At 50.7% G+C, this 21,458-nt stretch overlaps 1 protein-coding gene across 1 annotated transcript; it reads left to right on the forward strand.

Annotated features, from left to right (window-relative positions):
- Window positions 1-1,161: 1,161 nt before the first annotated feature.
- On the forward strand, window positions 1,162-20,917 carry LOC148451009 (uncharacterized). Its single transcript, XM_088462393.1, has 4 exons — window positions 1,162-1,365; window positions 15,330-15,456; window positions 18,458-18,544; window positions 18,767-20,917. The coding sequence occupies exons 1-4, from the start codon at window positions 1,339-1,341 to the stop codon at window positions 20,488-20,490; spliced, it is 1,965 nt and encodes a 654-aa protein (XP_088318519.1). The 5' UTR covers window positions 1,162-1,338; the 3' UTR covers window positions 20,491-20,917.
- The last annotated feature ends 541 nt before the right edge of the window (window positions 20,918-21,458 follow it).

Here is a 21,458-nt window from a genome sequence, read left to right on the forward strand (position 1 = left end):
GATGAGACACTCCGAGCGAAGGAAAGTCCTTCACTCGGCACGTCTCGCACATGCGCACGACAGAGCTCCCTCCGTCGTGCGCATGCGCAGTGCAGACCATCGACCCACTTGCGAGCGGACAGCCACTCGCGAGTGGGTCTGAATGAGGGCCTATGTTCAAGGGGCAAAATTGAAGCTGCATACACACAAAACGATGTTGTAAATGAACGATTTTAGTTCACTTTTTCAAGGGAAAAATTAACGATAATTGTTTACTAAAATCGTTCATTTACTAAATGTAAAGAACGATTTTTTTGAACTACAAACGATTTTTGTAAGTTCCCTTAATGAGAATCGTTGAGTTGGTCAGTCTGACTGAACTACAAACTACAAACGTGAACACGCATGAACGATAATCGTTCATCGTTTTAACTCAGAAAGTGAACGATAAACAATATCGATTTTCTGGAGGCTCCCGACCAAATCGGGAGGGTAGGCAAGTACGGTATGCACCTTTATTGTTAAATGGTGTTTAAAATTTTTTATTTTTTTTTAATGGCAGGGAAGCATTTATTATGTTATGATGTGGGCACCATGTATGTAGCCATAAAATAATAAATTCTTCCCCTTTCATAAAATAAATAATCACCAATTAATAAGTAATATTGCCCTTTAAACATAATTAATAAATAGTATTATATTATATAATTATTTTATTATATAAAAAATAAATAGATGATATTTTCCCCTAATTATATACAGTATGAATAAAATAGTATTTTCCCATAAGAGATTCCCGTGTGTTACAGTATCTACCTCCTCATTCATTACATATTAGTGATTCCTCCCCTTCTGATTGGCCAGATACAAGCGGCCTTAGAACAAATGGACAATGCGAATGGTTTACAGAACCCCATCAGATCTGCGGAGCAGCTAATTTCCCCCTCAGCGGCTATGTATGTACACGTATTGTGCTTGTCCCTGTTTAATCCCAGTAATCCAGGACTATGCGCAGTCTGCAGCCCAGGAGAGTAAATGCCCCTGTTACCCCCCTTCCTGCCTCCATTCCTGTTATGCAGGGGGAGATTATCCCCTCCCCCAGCATGTACTGGGCCCATCCTCATCTGCACATCAGGATTGATCAGCCTGCAAGGCCTTGTGGGAGTTGTAGTTCTGGCAGGCAGTAGGAAGCAGTCAGTCATGTGACAGAGGGCAGAGTATAGGAGTACTGGGCTGCTCAGGGTACAATGGTACAGCACAGTCTCTGCAGGCTGTCTCCTGTCTCTCCTTCTGACCTGGCGGAGGTCTCTGAGAGCGTCTCTGGATCTGCGGTGTCTCTAGGCTCAGGATTCCTGTGTCATGACGCTCAGCGCAGCACTGGGGACAGTGAGTTCTATTAACCCCTTTATGGATGACACAGACTGTACATCTACACCAGCTGCCGACACGTAATGTTACTTTCCAGGGATGTTTGGGCGCTGAGAAGGAAATTTGTAATTGCGTAACATGCAGTATAGTCGCTGCGGGCACGGGAGCACTACAATCCCCAGCATGGCGTGTATAGCGAATTTGAATTCAACTTATTTTTTGCTTTTCAAATGTTCCTCTTCCATACATAGCAAATTATGCTGTTGAGTGATCCAGCGATCTATATTAGGGATGGGCGATCGGCGAGCCCAATCCAGCGATCTATACTAGGGATGGGCGATCGGTGAACCCGATCCAGCGATCTATACTAGGGATGGGCGATCAGCGTGCCCGATCCAGCGATCTATACTAGGGATGGGCGATCGGTGAACCCGATCCAGCGATCTATACTAGGGATGGGCGATCGGCTTGCCCAATCCAGCGATCTATACTAGGGATGGGCGATCGGCTTGCCCAATCCAGCGATCTATACTAGGGATGGGCGATCGGCGAGCCCGATCCAGCGATCTATACTAGGGATGGGCGATCGGCGTGCCTGATCCAGTGATCTATACTAGGGATGGGAGATCGGCGTGCCTGATCCAGCGATCTATATTAGGGATGGACGATCGGCGTGCCCGATCCAGCGATCTATACTAGGGATGGGCGATCGGCGTGCCTGATCCAGCGATCTATACTAGGGATGGGCGATCGGCGTGCCCGATCCAGCGATCTATACTAGGGATGGGCGATCGGCAAGCCCGATCCAGCGATCTATACTAGGGATGGGCGATCGGCGTGCCTGATCCAGTGATCTATACTAGGGATGGGCGATCGGCGTGCCTGATCCAGTGATCTATACTAGGGATGGGCGATCGGCGTGCCTGATCCAGCGATCTATACTAGGGATGGGCGATCGGCGAGCCCGATCCAGCGATCTATACTAGGGATGGGCGATCGGCGAGCCCGATCCAGCGATCTATACTAGGGATGGGCGATCGGCGTGCCTGATCCAGTGATCTATACTAGGGATGGGCGATCGGCGTGCCTGATCCAGCGATCTATATTAGGGATGAACGATCGGCGAGCCCATATCAATCTATTGGATCCATGTGGGTACATTTACTTGGGTGGCAATCAAATTTTTTTTATTTCTAATTGCTAATTTGCACAAGTTCTCTGGATACCCGCAGAACACTTATCCGATGGTGCAAACACGGTAATTATTGATCCTGCCGATATAGCGCAATGCCTGTATCGTTTGGGAATCGGACCCCGGAACATGCGATGCCCGTCCCTAATAGTAATTATTACGTGGTGGCATTGTGCAGGTGGTCGCCACTGGTGGTGGTGTCACTCCCTATGGGATGGGGTTATTCACATTTCTCATTATGGATCATATTTACTAACGCTAACTTGTGGGAAATCCTCAGAAACTAGCAACATACAGTCTGTCCATACATACATACCCACCAACATAAATAATATATATATAGAGATCCAAGCGCTCCAACACAAAAGTGCGACACCCAATACGCCGAGGTGGTCACAACACCTCAAATGTTAATATATTAAAAAGTACTTGTGTATTGTGTGCAGCATCCGGGGTGTAATAACCTCTGAGATGAATTACAAATTATTATGCTTCTTATTTCAATCCTTCAGGTCGGATATTTCTCCACCTCTATGAAATTGATCTCCCAATGGCGACGATGATTCTTTATTTCCTACAATACACTTTCCTCCATAGACCCCTCATTTCCTATAATACACTTTCCTCCATAGATCCCTCATTTCCTACAATACACTTTCCTCCATAGATCCCTCATTTCCTACAATACACTTCCCTCCATAGATCCCTCATTTCCTACAATACACTTTCCTCCATAGATCCCTCATTTCCTACAATACACTTTCCTCCATAGATCCCTCATTTCCTACAATACACTTTCCTCCATAGATCCCTCATTTCCTACAATACACTTTCCTCCATAGATCCCTCATTTCCTACAATACACTTTCCTCCATAGATCCCTCATTTCCTACAATACACTTTCCTCCATAGATCCCTCATTTCCTACAATACACTTTCCTCCATAGATCCCTCATTTCCTACAATACACTTTCCTCCATATGGGGCAGATAGATTCCAGCACTGATACAGCTCCCAGGGCCTCGGAGCCAAACTGGTCAGAGGAAGAAATCCGGCTCAGGTCTCCCAGTCCTCCCAGTCCTCTGACTTATCTGAGGGTGAGATATCCATCGGAGACCACAACAGAAGGAATGAAAATAAGAAGCATAATGGTCATTTGTAACTTATATAATTTGTATTTCATCTTAGAGGTCATTACACCCCGGAGAGTGCACAGAATACACAAGTACATTTAGATAAATGCTCAGCAACATGGCCGGGTACAAACCTGGGAGTACGTGATCTCGCCCACTTTACAGTAATACAGACCCCCGACCAAAAAAAAAAGATTCCTTACTGGATATGCTGCGATAAGGAGTCTTCATTTTGAAGGTCAGAACATATTTAATAATACATATGCCCCTAAAACTTCAATCAACCAGAACGCTGAATTAGAGCGGTGCGAGACAAGGTACCTAAATGAGCAGGCTGGTGTAGAGATTGTGCTTCTTATGGTACATACACAGGGTCCAACTTAAAAGAACGATATAAATGATATTGTGATCAAGTGATGGTCAATACGCGGGCACGGTTTGTCGATATCGGCCAGGTTAGCCTGTTTGTTCTAGGGACCCCCGATTGTTCATCGTTAGGGGATTGGTGCATATTGCTGGATGTTCGATATCTGATCGTGGTCTGATCGACCCATGTGTACGGGCCATATGAGATATTCCTGGTGTGACGCACAGCGTTCCCATGTGTACGGGCCATGTGAGATATTCCTGGTGTGACGCACAGCGTTCCCATGTGTACGGGCCATGTGAGATATTCCTGGTGTGACGCACAGCGTTCCCATGTGTACGGGCCATGTGAGATATTCCTGGTGTGACGCACAGCGTTCCCATGTGTACGGGCCATGTGAGATATTCCTGGTGTGACGCACAGCGTTCCCATGTGTACGGGCCATGTGAGATATTCCTGGTGTGACGCACAGCGTTCCCATGTGTACGGGCCATTTGAGATATTCCTGGTGTGACGCACAGCGTTCCCATGTGTACGGGCCATGTGAGATATTCCTGGTGTGACGCACAGCGTTCCCATGTGTACGGGCCATGTGAGATATTCCTGGTGTGACGCACAAGGTTCCCATGTGTACGGGCCATACGAGATATTCCTGGTGTGACGCACAGCGTTCCCATGTGTACGGGCCATGTGAGATATTCCTGGTGTGACGCACAGCGTTCCCATGTGTACGGGCCATGTGAGATATTCCTGGTGTGACGCACAGCGTTCCCATGTGTACGGGCCATTTGAGATATTCCTGGTGTGACGCACAGCGTTCCCATGTGTACGGGCCATGTGAGATATTCCTGGTGTGACGCACAGCGTTCCCATGTGTACGGGCCATGTGAGATATTCCTGGTGTGACGCACAGCGTTCCCATGTGTACGGGCCATGTGAGATATTCCTGGTGTGACGCACAGCGTTCCCATGTGTACGGGCCATGTGAGATATTCCTGGTGTGACGCACAGCGTTCCCATGTGTACGGGCCATGTGAGATATTCCTGGTGTGACGCACAGCGTTCCCATGTGTACGGGCCATGTGAGATATTCCTGGTGTGACGCACAGCGTTCCCATGTGTACGGGCCATATGAGATATTCCTGGTGTGACGCACAGCGTTCCCATGTGTACGGGCCATGTGAGATATTCCTGGTGTGACGCACAGCGTTCCCATGTGTACGGGCCATATGAGATATTCCTGGTGTGACGCACAGCGTTCCCATGTGTACGGGCCATGTGAGATATTCCTGGTGTGACGCACAGCGTTCCCATGTGTACGGACCATGTGAAACATTCCTGGTGTGACGCACAGCGTTCCCATGTGTACGGACCATGTGAAACATTCCTGGTGTGACGCACAGCGTTCCCATGTGTACGGGCCATGTGAGATATTCCTGGTGTGACGCACAGCGTTCCCATGTGTACGGGCCATGTGAGATATTCCTGGTGTGACGCACAGCGTTCCCATGTGTACGGGCCATGTGAGATATTCCTGGTGTGACGCACATCGTTCCCATGTGTACGGGCCATGTGAGATATTCCTGGTGTGACGCACAGCGTTCCCATGTGTACGGGCTATGAGAGATATTCCTGGTGTGACGCACAGCGTTCCCATGTGTACGGGCCATGTGAGATATTCCTGGTGTGACGCACAGCGTTCCCATGTGTACGAGCCATGTGAGATATTCCTGGTGTGACGCACAGCGTTCTTTTCATGTATCTGTAGGTAAGGCAAATTGTGCTGATCAATGTCTAGCTGCTGTGAGACTGCACATTCCAGTATACCCTGCCACAGTTAGGACATGCGAAACCTGTGGCTGGGCATGCTGGGACGTATAGTTCCACAGCTGCTGGAATGCTGCAGGTTGCTTACTCCTGGTCTAGCTAAAAGCAGACAATTCACTTTACATAAGGCGGCTTCAACAGTATCTGGATAGAAGATCGACAATAAAAAGGTCGACAGTCCATAGTTCAACACCAAATAGTCGACATGCAATAGGTCGACATGGACAAAGGACAACTGGCAAAAAGTTGACAGTGCAAACGGTCGACAGGTTCAAATGGCCACCACACGTATGGTCAACATATTTATTTTTTTAAGGTGAGGATAAGGTTTGGGGAAGGGTCAGGGTTATGCACTAGGGGGAGGGTCAGGGTTATGCACTAGGGGGAGGGTCAGGGTTATGCACTCGGGGGAGGGTCAGGGTTATGCACTCGGGGAGGGTCAGGGTTATGCACTCGGGGGAGGGTCAGGGTTATGCACTCGGGGGAAGGTCAGGGTTATTCACTCAGGGGAGGGTCAGGGTTATGCATTCGGGGGAGGGTCAGGGTTATGCACTAGGGGAAGGGTCAGGGTTATGCACTAGGGGGAGGGTCAGGGTTATGCACTCAGGGGAGGGTCAGGGTTATGCACTTGGGGGAGGGTCAGGGTTATGCACTTGGGGGAGGGTCAGGGTTATGCACTAGGGGGAGGTTCAGGGTTATGCACTCAGGGGGATGGTCAGGGTTATGCACTTGGGGGAGGGTCAGGGTTAAGATTAGTGTTAAATAAAAAAAAAATGTTGACCATTTGTGTCGACAGCTTGAACCCATCGACCTTTTAATCTTGTCGACCTTTTGCAATGTTGACCTATTGCACGTGACAAATTGGTATCGACTTATTGATTGCCGATCATTTTACTGTCGATCAATCTTTTATACCAGACTCTGCTGCACCTTGCTGCAAGGAGTCACAGGAGAGCAGAATGAGGGCTGAGTGCAGCATCCTGGGAGAGGAACAGGAATGTCTCAGGTCATGGAGGGTGTAATCCAAATGTGACTTTAGTGTGTGGGACCCTTGTATGTCCTCCTGCACCCGCATTGGTGGTTCTCATGGGCTGAACAGAAATACAGATGTGTCATTATGTACGGACCCAGCTGGCGATATTCTGCGACAAGCCGGCAGCCATGGGAAGCCCCTCTCTATGGGCTGAGAGCCTAATTCAGACCCGCTCGCGAGCGCAGGACGCTCGCAAGCGGGTCGATGGTGCCCTAATGCGCATGCGCACGACGGAGGGAGCTCCGTCGTGCGCATGCGCGAGACCCACATAGCGACAGCCAAGCTGTTACTTGGGGTCTCGCACCAAAGGGGGCGTGCTGTCGATGATGACTGACAGCACGCCCCCTTTGGTGGGCGTGCCGGGGGCGTGACTGCCAGACGGAGGCGTTCCCATGGGAACGCCTACCGTCTGGAGCCGGCCCCAATGACATCACTAGTGATGTCAGTGGGAGTGATTTTGGCTCTGATAGAGCCAAAATCACTCCAGGGCTTGCGCCAGCGAGACCCTACCGCAGGGTCTCGTCGCAAGCCCGATGGTTGCGATGGGGCTCTAAAAATTCAGAGGGACGGCCCTGATTTGGACCCGCTCGCGAGCGCTCGCAAGCGAGTCGATGTTGGTCCACTGCGCATGCGCACGAGGGAGCCGGCTTCGAGGGAGCATCATGGACGCTCGCTATAGCTGTGGGTGGTAACCCACAGCTATGCGAGCGTCCAAGAGGCCGCTCCAAGTTGAGGTAGGAGGACCCTGACTCAGAGCGAGCGCTCTGGTCAGAGCGTCCGGCTCTGAATCAGGCCCTGAGTCAGCAGTGTGCGTGTAAGCAGCTTTGCAATTCTGTCCTTGCAATTATGCCTCCTATATGTATTGATGATCCGATCTGCGTGGACGCAGTATAGGATAGTCCGCGTGATCCTTGGCTGGCTGAGTGGGCCTGGGGTTATGCAGGACGGCCATCGCAGATGCTGACGGAGATTCTGGCCTCTTCCCACCGCCCCCACCCCACCCTCAAACAGCAAGACTGTCAATCACGTACAGTCTGCTGCCGCTCTGCGTGCAATCATACAGGACCCGTTTCCAATAATCAGTGATAGGGACGGTGCAGTTACACAGTGATAGGGAAGGCGCAGTTACACAGTGTTAGGGACGGCGCAGTTACACGGTGTTAGGGACGGCGCAGTTACACAATGACAGGGGCGGCGCAGTTACACAATGACAGGGGCGGTGCAGTTACACAATGACAGGGGCGGTGCAGTTACACAATGACAGGGGCGGCACAGTTACACAATGACAGGGGCGGTGCAGTTACACAGTGTTTGGAACGGCGCAGTTACACAGTGTTAGAGGCGGAGCAGTTACACAGTGATAGGGACGCCGCAGTTACACACTGATAGGGACGGCGCAGTTACACAGTGATAGAGGCGGCGCAGTTACACGGTGTTAGGGGCGGCGCAGTTACACGGTGTTAGGGGCGGCGCAGTTACACAGTGTTAGGGGCGGCGCAATTACACAGCGTTAGGGGCGGCGCAGTTACACAGCGTTAGGGGCGGCGCAGTTACACAGCGTTAGGGGCGGCGCAGTTACACAGTGTTAGGGACGGCGCAAATACACAGTGATAGGGGCGGCACAGCAGTTACACAATGTTAGGGACGGTGCAGTTACACACTGATAGGGACGCTCGCAGTTACACACTGATAGGGACGGGGCAGTTACACAGTGTTAGGGACGGGGCAGTTACACAGTGTTAGGGACGGTGCGCAGTTGCACACTGATAGGGACGGCGCAATTACACAGTGATAGGGACGGCGCAGTTACACAGTGTTAGGGACGGTGCGCAGTTGCACACTGATAGGGACTGGGCAGTTACACAGTGTTAGGGACGGCACAGTTACACAGTGTTAGGGACGGCGCAGTTACACAGTGATAGGGACGGGCCAGTTACACAGTGACAGGGACGGCGCAGTTACACAGTGACAGGGACGGCGCAGTTACTCAGTGACAGGGACGGGGCAGTTACACAGTGACAGGGACGGGGCAGTTACACAGTGACAGGGACGGCGCAGTTACACAGTGACAGGGACGGCGCAGTTACTCAGTGACAGGGACGGGGCAGTTATACACTGAGAGGGACGGCGCAGTTACACAATGACAGGGGCGGCGCAGTTACACAATGACAGGGGCGGTGCAGTTACACAATGACAGGGGCGGCGCAGTTACACAATGACAGGGGCGGCACAGTTACACAATGACAGGGGCGGTGCAGTTACACAGTGTTTGGAACGGCGCAGTTACACAGTGTTAGAGGCGGAGCAGTTACACAGTGATAGGGACGGCGCAGTTACACACTGATAGGGACGGCGCAGTTACACAGTGATAGAGGCGGCGCAGTTACACAGTGTTAGGGGCGGCGCAGTTACACAGTGTTAGGGGCGGCGCAGTTACACAGTGTTAGGGGCGGCGCAGTTACACAGCGATAGGGGCGGCGCAGTTACACAGCGTTAGGGGCGGCGCAGTTACACAGCGTTAGGGGCGGCGCAGTTACACAGCGTTAGGGACGGCGCAAATACACAGTGATAGGGGCGGCACAGTAGTTACACAATGTTAGGGACGGTGCAGTTACACACTGATAGGGACTGGGCAGTTACACAGTGTTAGGGACTGGGCAGTTACACAGTGTTAGGGACGGCACAGTTACACAGTGTTAGGGACGGCGCAGTTACACACTGATAGGGACGGGGCAGTTACACAGTGTTAGGGACGGGGCAGTTACACAGTGTTAGGGACGGTGCGCAGTTGCACACTGATAGGGACGGCGCAGTTACACAGTGATAGGGATGGCGCAGTTACACAGTGTTAGGGACGGCGCAGTTACACAGTGCTAGGGACGGCGCAGTTACACAGTGCTAGGGACGGCGCAGTTACACACTGATAGGGACGGCGCAGGTACACAATGTTAGGGGCTGCGCAGTTACACAATGTTAGGGGCTGCGCAGTTACACAGTGATAGGGGCGGCGCAGTTACACAGTGATAGGGGCGGCGCAGTTACACAGTGATAGGGGCGGCGCAGTTACACAGTGTTAGGGACGGCGCAATTACACAGTGTTAGGGATGGCGCAATTACACAGTGATAGGGACGGCGCAGTTACACAGTGTGAGGGACGGCGCAATTACACACTAATAGGGACGGTGCAGGTACACAATGTTAGGGGTGGTGGAGTTACACAGTGATAGGGACGGCGCAGTTACACACTGATAGGGACGGCGCAGTTACACAGTGTTAGGGGCGGCGCAGTTACACTGTGATAGGGACGGCGCAGTTACACAGTGATAGGGACGGCGCAGTTACACAGTGTTAGGGATGGTGCAGTTACACAGTGTTAGGGGTGGTGGAGTTACACAGTGATAGGGACGGCGCAGTTACACACTGATAGGGACGGCGCAGTTACACAGTGATAGGGACGGCGTAGTTACACAGTGATAGGGACGGCGCAGTTACACAGTGTTAGGGGCGGTGGAGTTACACAGTGATAGGGATGGTGCAGTTACACAGTGTTAGGGGCGGTGGAGTTACACAGTGATAGGGATGGCGCAGTTACACAGTGATAGGGGCGGTGGAGTTACACAGTGATAGGGATGGCGCAGTTACACAGTGATAGGGATGGTGCAGTTACACAGTGTTAGGGGCGGTGGAGTTACACAGTGATAGGGATGGTGCAGTTACACAGTGTTAGGGGCGGTGGAGTTACACAGTGATAGGGATGGCGCAGTTACACAGTGATAGGGGCGGTGGAGTTACACAGTGATAGGGACGGCGCACTTACACAGTGTTAGGGACGGCGCAGTTACACAGTGATAGGGACGGCGCAGTTACACAGTGATAGGGACGGCGCAGTTACACAGTGTTAGGGGCGGTGCAGTTACACTGTGTTAGGGATGGTGCAGTTACACAGTGTTAGGGGCGAGGCAGTTACACACAAGTCTGCTCTGCAGAAGGATCCTGCTATCTTTGGCTCTGCGCGTAATTCGTATTTCAGTATGCGCATCTACAGGTGATTCTAGTCATACACATTTGCGTTACGTCTGCAGTTGTGGCTAAATGGGGGTAACTGGGTGACAACGGGGTGCTTGCACGTAGGGTAAGCTGAGTGAGGGCTGTAGACCGGTGTAGATGGGATTGCTGAGTGGTCTGCACACAGAGGCCCTGATTCAGAGCCTGACGCTCTGACAGAGCGCTCGCTCTGAATCAGGGCTGTCCCTCTGTTTTTTTTGAGCGGCTTCCTGACCATCGCGACCATCGGGCTTGCGACGAGACCCTTGTGGTAGGGTCTCATCTGCCGCATGCCCTGGAGTGCTTTCGGCTCTGTCAGAGCCGAGAGCACTACCACTGACATAACTAGTGATGTCAGTGGGTCCGGCCCCAAATGGTAGGCGTTCCCATGGGTGCGCCTCCGTCTGGCCAGCCACGCCCCCGGCATGCCCACCAAAAGGGGCGTGCTGTCACTCACCATCGACAGCACGCCCTTTGTAGCGAGACCCGGAGTGACGGCTTGGCCGTCGCTATCCAGGTCTCGCGCATGCGCACGGCGAAGCCGGCTCCCTCGTGCGCATGCGCAGTGGACCAAAATCGACTCGCGAGCGCTCAGCGCTCGCGAGCGGGTCCGAATAAGGGCTGTCCCTCTGAATTTTTAGAGCCCCATCGCGACCATCGGGCTTGCGACGAGACCCTTGTGGTAGGGTCTTGTTTCTGCAAGCCCTGGAGTGCTTTTGGCTCTATCAGAGTGATGTCACAAGTGATGTCAGTGGGGCCGGCCCCAGACAGTAGGCGTTCCCATGGGAACGCCTCCGTCTGGCCAGCCACGCCCACGGCACGCCCACCAAAGGGGGCATGCTGTCACTCACCATCGACAGCACGCCCCCTTTGTAGCGAGACCGGGTCTGAATTAGGCCCAGATATCCATCTGATTTCTTGCACCAAGGGCTGGAGCCAGAGCGCTGATAATAGCATAGGACAGTGGTTCCCAAACTTTTTTGAATCACAGTGCCCATTGTTTTCACGGCAGTCAAAAGTTTGTTGTCTAGAATTTTTTAAAACTGCAGTGAAGTAGTAAAGTGAAGTAAATTGTGCTAACCTGTCACCCTTAGGGTCAGTTATGTGGTGGGGACAGGGATGTGCTGACCTGTCATCCTTAGGATCCTTAGGGTCAGTTATGTGGTGAGGACAGGGATGTGCTGACCTGTCACCCTTAGGGTCAGTTATGTGGTGGGGACGGGGATGTGCTGACCTGTCACCCTTAGGGTCAGTTATGTGGTGGGGACGGGGATGTGCTGACCTGTCACCCTTAGGGTCAGTTACGTGGTGGGGACGGGGATGTGCTGACCTGTCACCCTTAGGGTCAGTTACGTGATGGGGACGGGGATGTGCTGACCTGTCACCCTTAGGGTCAGTTACGTGGTGGGGACGGGGATGTGCTGACCTGTCATCCTTAGGGTCAGTTACGTGGTGGGGACGGGGATGTGCTGACCTGTCACCCTCAGGGTCAGTTACGTGGTGGGGACGGGGATGTGCTGACCTGTCACCCTTAGGGTCAGTTACGTGGTGGGGACGGGGATGTGCTGACCTGTCATCCTTAGGGTCAGTTACGTGGTGGGGACGGGGATGTGCTGACCTGTCACCCTTAGGGTCAGTTATGTGGTGGGGACGGGGATGTGCTGACCGGTCATCCTTAGGGTCAGTTATGTGGTGGGGACGGGGATGTGCTGACCGGTCACCCTTAGGGTCAGTTACGTGGTGGGGACGGGGATGTGCTGACCTGTCATCCTTAGGGTCAGTTATGTGGTGGGGACAGGGATGTGCTGACCTGTCACCCTTAGGATCAGTTATGTGGTGGGGACAGGGATGTGCTGACCTGTCACCCTTAGGATCAGTTATGTGGTGGGGACAGGGATGTGCTGACCTGTCACCCTTAGGGTCAGTTACGTGGTGGGGACGGGGATGTGCTGACCTGTCACCCTTAGGGTCAGTTACGTGGTGGGGACGGGGATGTGCTGACCTGTCACCCTTAGGGTCAGTTACGTGGTGGGGACGGGGATGTGCTGACCTGTCATCCTTAGGGTCAGTTACGTGGTGGGGACGGGGATGTGCTGACCTGTCACCCTCAGGGTCAGTTACGTGGTGGGGACGGGGATGTGCTGACCTGTCACCCTTAGGGTCAGTTACGTGGTGGGGACGGGGATGTGCTGACCTGTCATCCTTAGGGTCAGTTATGTGGTGGGGACGGGGATGTGCTGACCTGTCACCCTTAGGGTCAGTTATGTGGTGGGGACGGGGATGTGCTGACCGGTCATCCTTAGGGTCAGTTATGTGGTGGGGACGGGGATGTGCTGACCGGTCACCCTTAGGGTCAGTTACGTGGTGGGGACGGGGATGTGCTGACCGGTCATCCTTAGGGTCAGTTATGTGGTGGGGACAGGGATGTGCTGACCTGTCACCCTTAGGATCAGTTATGTGGTGGGGACAGGGATGTGCTGACCTGTCACCCTTAGGATCAGTTATGTGGTGGGGACAGGGATGTGCTGACCTGTCACCCTTAGGGTCAGTTATGTGGTGGGGACAGGGATGTGCTGACCTGTCATCCTTAGGGTCAGTTATGTGATGGGGACAGGGATGTGCTGACCTGTCACCCTTAGGGTCAGTTATGTGGTGGGGACAGGGATGTGCTGACCTGTCACCCTTAGGGTCAGTTATGTGGTGGGGACAGGGATGTGCTGACCTGTCACCCTTAGGGTGAGTTATGTGGTGAGGACAGGGATGTGCTGACCTGTCATCCTTAGGATCAGTTATGTGATGGGGGACAGGGATGTGCTGACCTGTCATCCTTAGGGTCAGTTATGTGGTGAGGACAGGGATGTGCTGACCTGTCATCCTTAGGCTCAGTTATGTGGTGGGGACAGGGATGTGCTGACCTGTCATCCTTAGGGTCAGTTATGTGGTGATGGACAGGGATGTGCTGACCTGTCACCCTTAGGGTCAGTTATGTGGTGAGGACAGGGATGTGCTGACCTCTCATCCTTAGGGTCAGTTATGTGGTGAGGACGGGTATGTGATGACCTGTCACCCTTAGGGTCAGTTATGTGGTGGGCACAGGGATGTGCTGACCTGTCATCCTTAGGGTCAGTTATGTGGTAGGGACAGGGATGTGCTGTACCGTCATCCTTAGGGTCAGTTATGTAGTGAGGACAGGGATGTGCTGACCTGTCATCCTTAGGGTCAGTTATGTGGTGGGGACAGGGATGAGCTGTCATCCTTAGGGTCAGTTAGGGTCAGTTATGTGGTGATGGACAGGGATGTGCTGACCTGTCACCCTTAGGGTCAGTTATGTGGTGAGGACAGGGATGTGCTGACCTCTCATCCTTAGGGTCAGTTATGTGGTGAGGACGGGTATGTGATGACCTGTCACCCTTAGGGTCAGTTATGTGGTGGGCACAGGGATGTGCTGACCTGTCATCCTTAGGGTCAGTTATGTGGTAGGGACAGGGATGTGCTGTACCGTCATCCTTAGGGTCAGTTATGTAGTGAGGACAGGGATGTGCTGACCTGTCATCCTTAGGGTCAGTTATGTGGTGGGGACAGGGATGAGCTGTCATCCTTAGGGTCAGTTATGTGGTGGGGACAGGGATGTGCTGTCCTGTCATCCTTAGGGTCAGTTATGTGGTGGGGACAGGGATGTGCTGACCTGTCATCCTTAGGGTCAGTTATGTGGTGGGGACAGGGATGTGCTGACCTGTCATCCTTAGGGTCAGTTATGTGGTGAGGACAGGGATGTACTGACCTGTCATCCTTAGGGTCAGTTATGTGGTGGAGGACAGGGATGTGCTGACCTGTCATCCTTAGGGTCAGTTATGTGGTGAGGACAGGGATGTGCTGTCATCCTTAGGGTCAGTTATGTGGTGGGGACAGGGATGTGCTGACCTGTCATCCTTAGGGTCAGTTATGTGGTGAGGACAGGTTTGCACTTCTGTTTGTCCACATATTTACATTACATTTACCATAAATAGTTTGATTTGGTGCTAGACCACCAACCTGAGGCACTCCTGCAAGTGTCCCAAGGCACAGTTTGGGAACCACTGGCGTATGGGAAGGTTCTGTGCAGTTACATAGACGTGTACAAGCCGGCTTACAGGATTTAGTCATATGCACACGATGGAAGTGTAATTACGGCCAACTTCTATGTCAGTGAAATGGGATTGATGTCTTCTGCATCCTGTGCCAGTGATGGACACCTAGATATGAGACCATCATACAATACCTGCTAAATGCACAATAGCAGACTTTTATACATTAAAAGGATTACTGAGGCTGACTCGTGCGTCCAAGCTTGCACTCTCTTACAACACCTACTGCGTAATCTGCAGTCATTTATGCTGCCTGTTCCAGGTCCCCGTGTCCTTTGACGAGGTGGCGGTGTATTTCTCAGAGGATGAATGGCGCCATCTAGAGGAGTGGCAGAAAGAGCTTTACAAGCAGGTCATGCAGGAGAACCTGGACAGTGTTCTGTCATTGGGTAAGGAGCTAATTATAGAATGGAGGCTGTGCTGTGATTGGGTAAGGAGCTACCTATAGAGTGAAGAATGTGCTGTGATTGGGTTATGAACTAGGTATAGAATGGAGGCTGTGCTGTGATTGCTTAAGAAGCTAGGTATAGAGTGGAGGCTGTGCTGTGATTGGGTAAGAAGCTAGGTATAGAGTGGAGAATGTGCTGTGATTGGGTAAGGAGCTAGGTACAGAATGGAGGCTGTGGTGTGATTGGGTAAGAAGCTAGGTATAGAGTGGAGAATGTGCTGTGATTGGGTAAGGTGCTAGGTACAGAATGGAGGCTGTGGTGTGATTGGGTAAGAAGCTAGGTACAGAGTGGAGAATGTGCTGTCATTTGGTAAAGAGCTAGGTACAGAATGGAGGCTGTGATGTGATTGGGTAAGGAGCTAGGTATAGAGTGGAGAATATGCTGTGATTGGGTAAGAAGCTAGGTATAGAGTGGAGAATGTGCTGTCATTTGGTAAAGAGCTAGGCATAGAGTGGAGGCTGTGCTGTGATTGGGTAAGGAGCTAGGTACAGAATGGAGGCTGTGGTGTGATTGGGTAAGAAGCTAGGTATAGAGTGGAGAATGTGCTGTGATTGGGTAAGGTGCTAGGTACAGAATGGAGGCTGTGGTGTGATTGGGTAAGAAGCTAGGTACAGAGTGGAGAATGTGCTGTCATTTGGTAAAGAGCTAGGTACAGAATGGAGGCTGTGATGTGATTGGGTAAGGAGCTAGGTATAGAGTGGAGAATATGCTGTGATTGGGTAAGGAGCTAGGTACAGAATGGAGGCTGTGGTGTGATTGGGTAAGAAGCTAGGTACAGAGTGGAGAATGTGCTGTCATTTGGTAAAGAGCTAGGTACAGAATGGAGGCTGTGATGTGATTGGGTAAGGAGCTAGGTATAGAGTGGAGAATATGCTGTGATTAGGTAAGAAGCTAGGTATAGAGTGGAGAATGTGCTGTCATTTGGTAAAGAGCTAGGCATAGAGTGGAGGCTGTGCTGTGATTGGGTAAGGAGCTAGGTACAGAATGGAGGCTGTGGTGTGATTGGGTAAGAAGCTAGGTATAGAGTGGAGAATGTGCTGTGATTGGGTAAGGTGCTAGGTACAGAATGGAGGCTGTGGTGTGATTGGGTAAGAAGCTAGGTACAGAGTGGAGAATGTGCTGTCATTTGGTAAAGAGCTAGGTACAGAATGGAGGCTGTGATGTGATTGGGTAAGGAGCTTGGTATAGAGTGGAGAATATGCTGTGATTGGGTAAGAAGCTAGGTATAGAGTGGAGAATGTGCTGTCATTTGGTAAAGAGCTAGGCATAGAGTGGAGGCTGTGCTGTGATTGGGTAAGGAGCTAGGTACAGAATGGAGGCTGTGGTGTGATTGGGTAAGAAGCTAGGTATAGAGTGGAGAATGTGCTGTGATTGGGTTAGAAGCTAGGTACAGAGTGGAGAATGTGCTGTCATTTGGTAAAGAGCTAGGTACAGAATGGAGGCTGTGGTGTGATTGGGTAAGAAGCTAGGTACAGAATGGAGGCTGTGGTGTGATTGGGTAAGAAGCTAGGTATAGAGTGGAGATTGTGCTGTGATTGGGTAAGAAGCTAGGTATACAGTGGAGAATGTGCTGTCATTTGGTAAAGAGCTAGGCATAGAGTGGAGGCTGTGCTGTGATTGGGTAAGGAGCTAGGTACAGAATGGAGGCTGTGGTGTGATTGGGTAAGAAGCTAGGTATAGAGTGGAGAATGTGCTGTGATTGGGTAAGGTGCTAGGTACAGAATGGAGGCTGTGGTGTGATTGGGTAAGAAGCTAGGTACAGAGTGGAGAATGTGCTGTCATTTGGTAAAGAGCTAGGTACAGAATGGAGGCTGTGATGTGATTGGGTAAGGAGCTAGGTATAGAGTGGAGAATATGCTGTGATTGGGTAAGAAGCTAGGTATAGAGTGGAGAATGTGCTGTCATTTGGTAAAGAGCTAGGCATAGAGTGGAGGCTGTGCTGTGATTGGGTAAGGAGCTAGGTACAGAATGGAGGCTGTGGTGTGATTGGGTAAGAAGCTAGGTATAGAGTGGAGAATGTGCTGTGATTGGGTAAGGTGCTAGGTACAGAATGGAGGCTGTGGTGTGATTGGGTAAGAAGCTAGGTACAGAGTGGAGAATGTGCTGTCATTTGGTAAAGAGCTAGGTACAGAATGGAGGCTGTGATGTGATTGGGTAAGGAGCTAGGTATAGAGTGGAGAATATGCTGTGATTGGGTAAGAAGCTAGGTATAGAGTGGAGAATGTGCTGTCATTTGGTAAAGAGCTAGGCATAGATTGGAGGCTGTGCTGTGATTGGGTAAGGAGCTAGGTACAGAATGGAGGCTGTGGTGTGATTGGGTAAGAAGCTAGGTATAGAGTGGAGAATGTGCTGTGATTGGGTAAGAAGCTAGGTACAGAGTGGAGAATGTGCTGTCATTTGGTAAAGAGCTAGGTACAGAATGGAGGCTGTGGTGTGATTGGGTAAGGAGCTAGGTATAGAGTGGAGGCTGTGGTGTGATTGGGTAAGTAGCTAGGTATAGAGTGGAGGCTGTGGTGTGACTGGGTAAGGAGCTAGGTATAGAGTGGAGGCCATACTGATTGGGTAAGGATCTAGGTACAGAGTGGAGGCTTTGCTGTGATTGGGTAAGGTGCTAGGTACAGAGTGGAAGCTGTGCTGTGATTGGGTAAGGAGCTAGGTACAGAATGGAGGCTGTGCTGTGATTGGGTAAGGAGCTAGGTATAGAGTAGAGGCTATCACATTGTGTCTTATACAATGCAGTATTAGAGGTTTGTGTTTCTGCTATACATTTTATTATTATAGAGTCAACTTGGATTATCTGGTGATGAATATCGGAGACAATTATCTAGGTGCTTCTATCCTAATTAATAACATCATGATAAGTCATTTCAGATTGGTGTCAATTATTGGTGTTCTATTGTGACATATATCATATACAATAAAAGTTTTATATTTTTCGTAGGATACCAGTATCACCAGGCCTCTCCCCCACGAAGGCTATTTACTGGAGATGACACATGTATCATACATTACACGGCAGTCCAATTGGGTAAGGGACCATTTATTGCACATCTCAACCCTTAATAATTTTAGGAGGCATGTCTACAATTTAGGAAAAAGTGTTTTTTTCCTTTTTCCTACTATTTAAGCAGAAACTCTGATTGTCCTTGGACTCTTTTTTTTCCTTTGACCTAAGAAGTGGATTATGATGTAAAATTATTTGTGGTAAATATTGGAGGTGGTGCCTTGAATTACAGATTTGTCATTTCAGAGCTGGAGCTACAAGGCGTCGCAGAGAAGCGGACATGGAAAGAGGAAGCCGGAAGGGACCACCAAATTGTTCCTTACCGCTGTCCGGAATGTCCAATGAATGGAGACGGTACATGTGAACACAGGAGACCTCCGCTGAGCAGGAAGGCTCATCCCTGTACACAGTGTAAGAAGGTGTTTGGCAGCTGGTCCCACCTTGCAGCCCACAAGCAGAGCCATGGTCAGGAGAAGGTTCAGGATGGAGACACGAGTGATGTGGTGAAACATCAAATTGCTGTGGTTGCCCCGCAGCCCATTCACCCCACGGGTAGAATATTCAAGTGTAGTAACTGTGATAAAACCTTTAGTAACTTGTCGGTCCTTTCTCTGCACCAAAGGACACACACCGGCGAGAGGCCCTTCAAATGCTTTGAATGCGGGAAGAGTTTCATGAAAAGGTCCCAGCTGGTCGTCCACAAGAAATGTCACATAGAGGAAAGGCCGTTCAAGTGCACAATGTGTGAGAAGAGTTACAACCAGCAATCCAAGCTGATCGAACACCACAGAACGCACACTGGGGAAAAACCGTTCAAGTGCACGGAGTGTGGGAAAAGTTTCACCAAGAGGTCGCACCTAACAGAGCATTTGAGAATCCACACCGGGAAGAAGCCACATAAGTGCGACCAGTGTGATAAGGCGTTCCACTACCCGTCAAATCTTGTGGAGCATCAGAGAACCCACAGCGGGGACAGGCCATACCAGTGTACTGAGTGCGAGAAGAGTTTCATCAAAATGTCCAAGCTCATTGTACACCTCCGCATTCACACCGGAGAAAAGCCGTATAAATGCACAGAGTGCGACAAGAGCTTCAGCCAGCAGTCCAACCTTGTGGTTCACCAGAGGACTCATACCGGAGAGAGGCCCTTTAAATGCAATGACTGTGAGAAGAGTTTTAGTTACCACTATGCTCTTGTAGTCCACCAGAGAACGCATACTGGAGAGAAGCCTTATAAGTGTTTTCTGTGCAGTAAAGCCTTCAGTCAACAATCTAATCTTAAACTCCATCTGAAAATCCACGATCCACAACCACAAATGGATCTAGACTTGGACAAAAGGACATCCCAGGAGGAGGCAATGCCACCACTAGACCTTAGTACCACCCGTTGTGATACTCTGTCTGACAGTACGGAGTGTAGAGTTCTCACCATGGTGTCACCGACGGCCAATCTCGTGACTGGTCCAAATATCATGGAGGGTGAGGACACTACACTACCTTGGTCTCCGTTGAGTCAATATTTAGGAGCCCTCCTGCCTCTGGACAAGCAGTATCCCTGCCGTGAGTGCGACAAATGCTTCCTGGAGAAGTCTAAGCTTGTTGTCCACCTGAGGACACACACTGGGGAGTGGCCTTTCAAGTGCTCCCAATGTGACAAGACCTTCATCCAATGGTCCCATCTAACAGAGCACAGGAAAGCGCACACGGGAGACAGGCCGTACACGTGCACCGAGTGTGGCAAGTGCTTTATCAAAATGTCAAAACTGACAGTCCATCGCAGAATACACACCGGAGAGCGGCCGTATACATGTGCCGAATGCGGCAAACAGTTCAGTCAGCAATCTAACCTGGTGGTTCACCAGCGGATTCATACAGGAGAAAGGCCCTTTAAGTGCGCCGTGTGTGACAAGACATTTCGTTATCAGTCAGCTCTCATTAAACATCGATGGAACCACACGTGTGACACGTAGACATCCCACTGAGATCAGACACCGTTACATGTCAAAGGACTTGTATCAAAATGTACCGTAAGGAGCACTTAAGCTGTGTACATAATAAACCTGTGTACATAATATACATATGTGACTAAGTATACATTTCAGATGCTGAAGATATTTTAGATAACTTGTACTGTAGGGAGACATTGAGGGGCTGACTCTAAGTTGAGCGCAAAAGTACGCGCAGCAGCGTATAATTCCGGTCGCCCGTCTGCGAGTTTATGCAAATGCCACTACAAACTCCTTACCTTGTGTACATCTGTTCGGCCAAATGTGCAGAGTCGGTGTATCTTTATACGCCACCATCATTGTACCATCGAAACTTGTACCAGCCCTATGGCAGGTGTCTCCATCCTGTGGTCAACTTTATAATTCACCACCCCTCCATTCTGCTTACTCACAATGACACTGTCACTGAGTGTTACTCATCCTCCAGGTGTTATATTTACGTTGTCAGCATAATGAGTGTCCCTTCTCCTAACAATACAATGACCCCTACAGCCGTGCGACTCACATACTCCCACCCCCCTCCACCCACTCCTGTCTATCCCAAAATACCAGCTCACAAAACCAATACAGCATCATACTTGTTATTATTATTAGTATTAACTACTTAGCGTCAAACTGTCCTATGTGCTCTGCTTCATCTTTGTAGTCCCTTCCAGCTCCTCTACACCGACATCTGACAATGGTGCAGTGTCATGACGCTGAGAGTACTGGGAGAGCTGGGTGCATCTCATACTTGTCCATGATTGTTATTAGGCTATGCCCCAATAGGGAGGGTTGGCACTCGACACTGCAGACTGTCTAATGGATGATCAGTTACTGGCCACATCCTCTCCTCCATCATCATTCCTCCCTCACACTCCAGCTACATCCTCTCCTCCATCACCTTCCTTTCCTCACACATCAGCTACATCCTCTCCTCCATCACCCTGCTC

This window comes from Taudactylus pleione, unplaced genomic scaffold (assembly GCF_031769625.1).
Source record: "Taudactylus pleione unplaced genomic scaffold, aTauple2 ptg001222l, whole genome shotgun sequence".
NCBI lineage: Eukaryota > Metazoa > Chordata > Amphibia > Anura > Myobatrachidae > Taudactylus > Taudactylus pleione.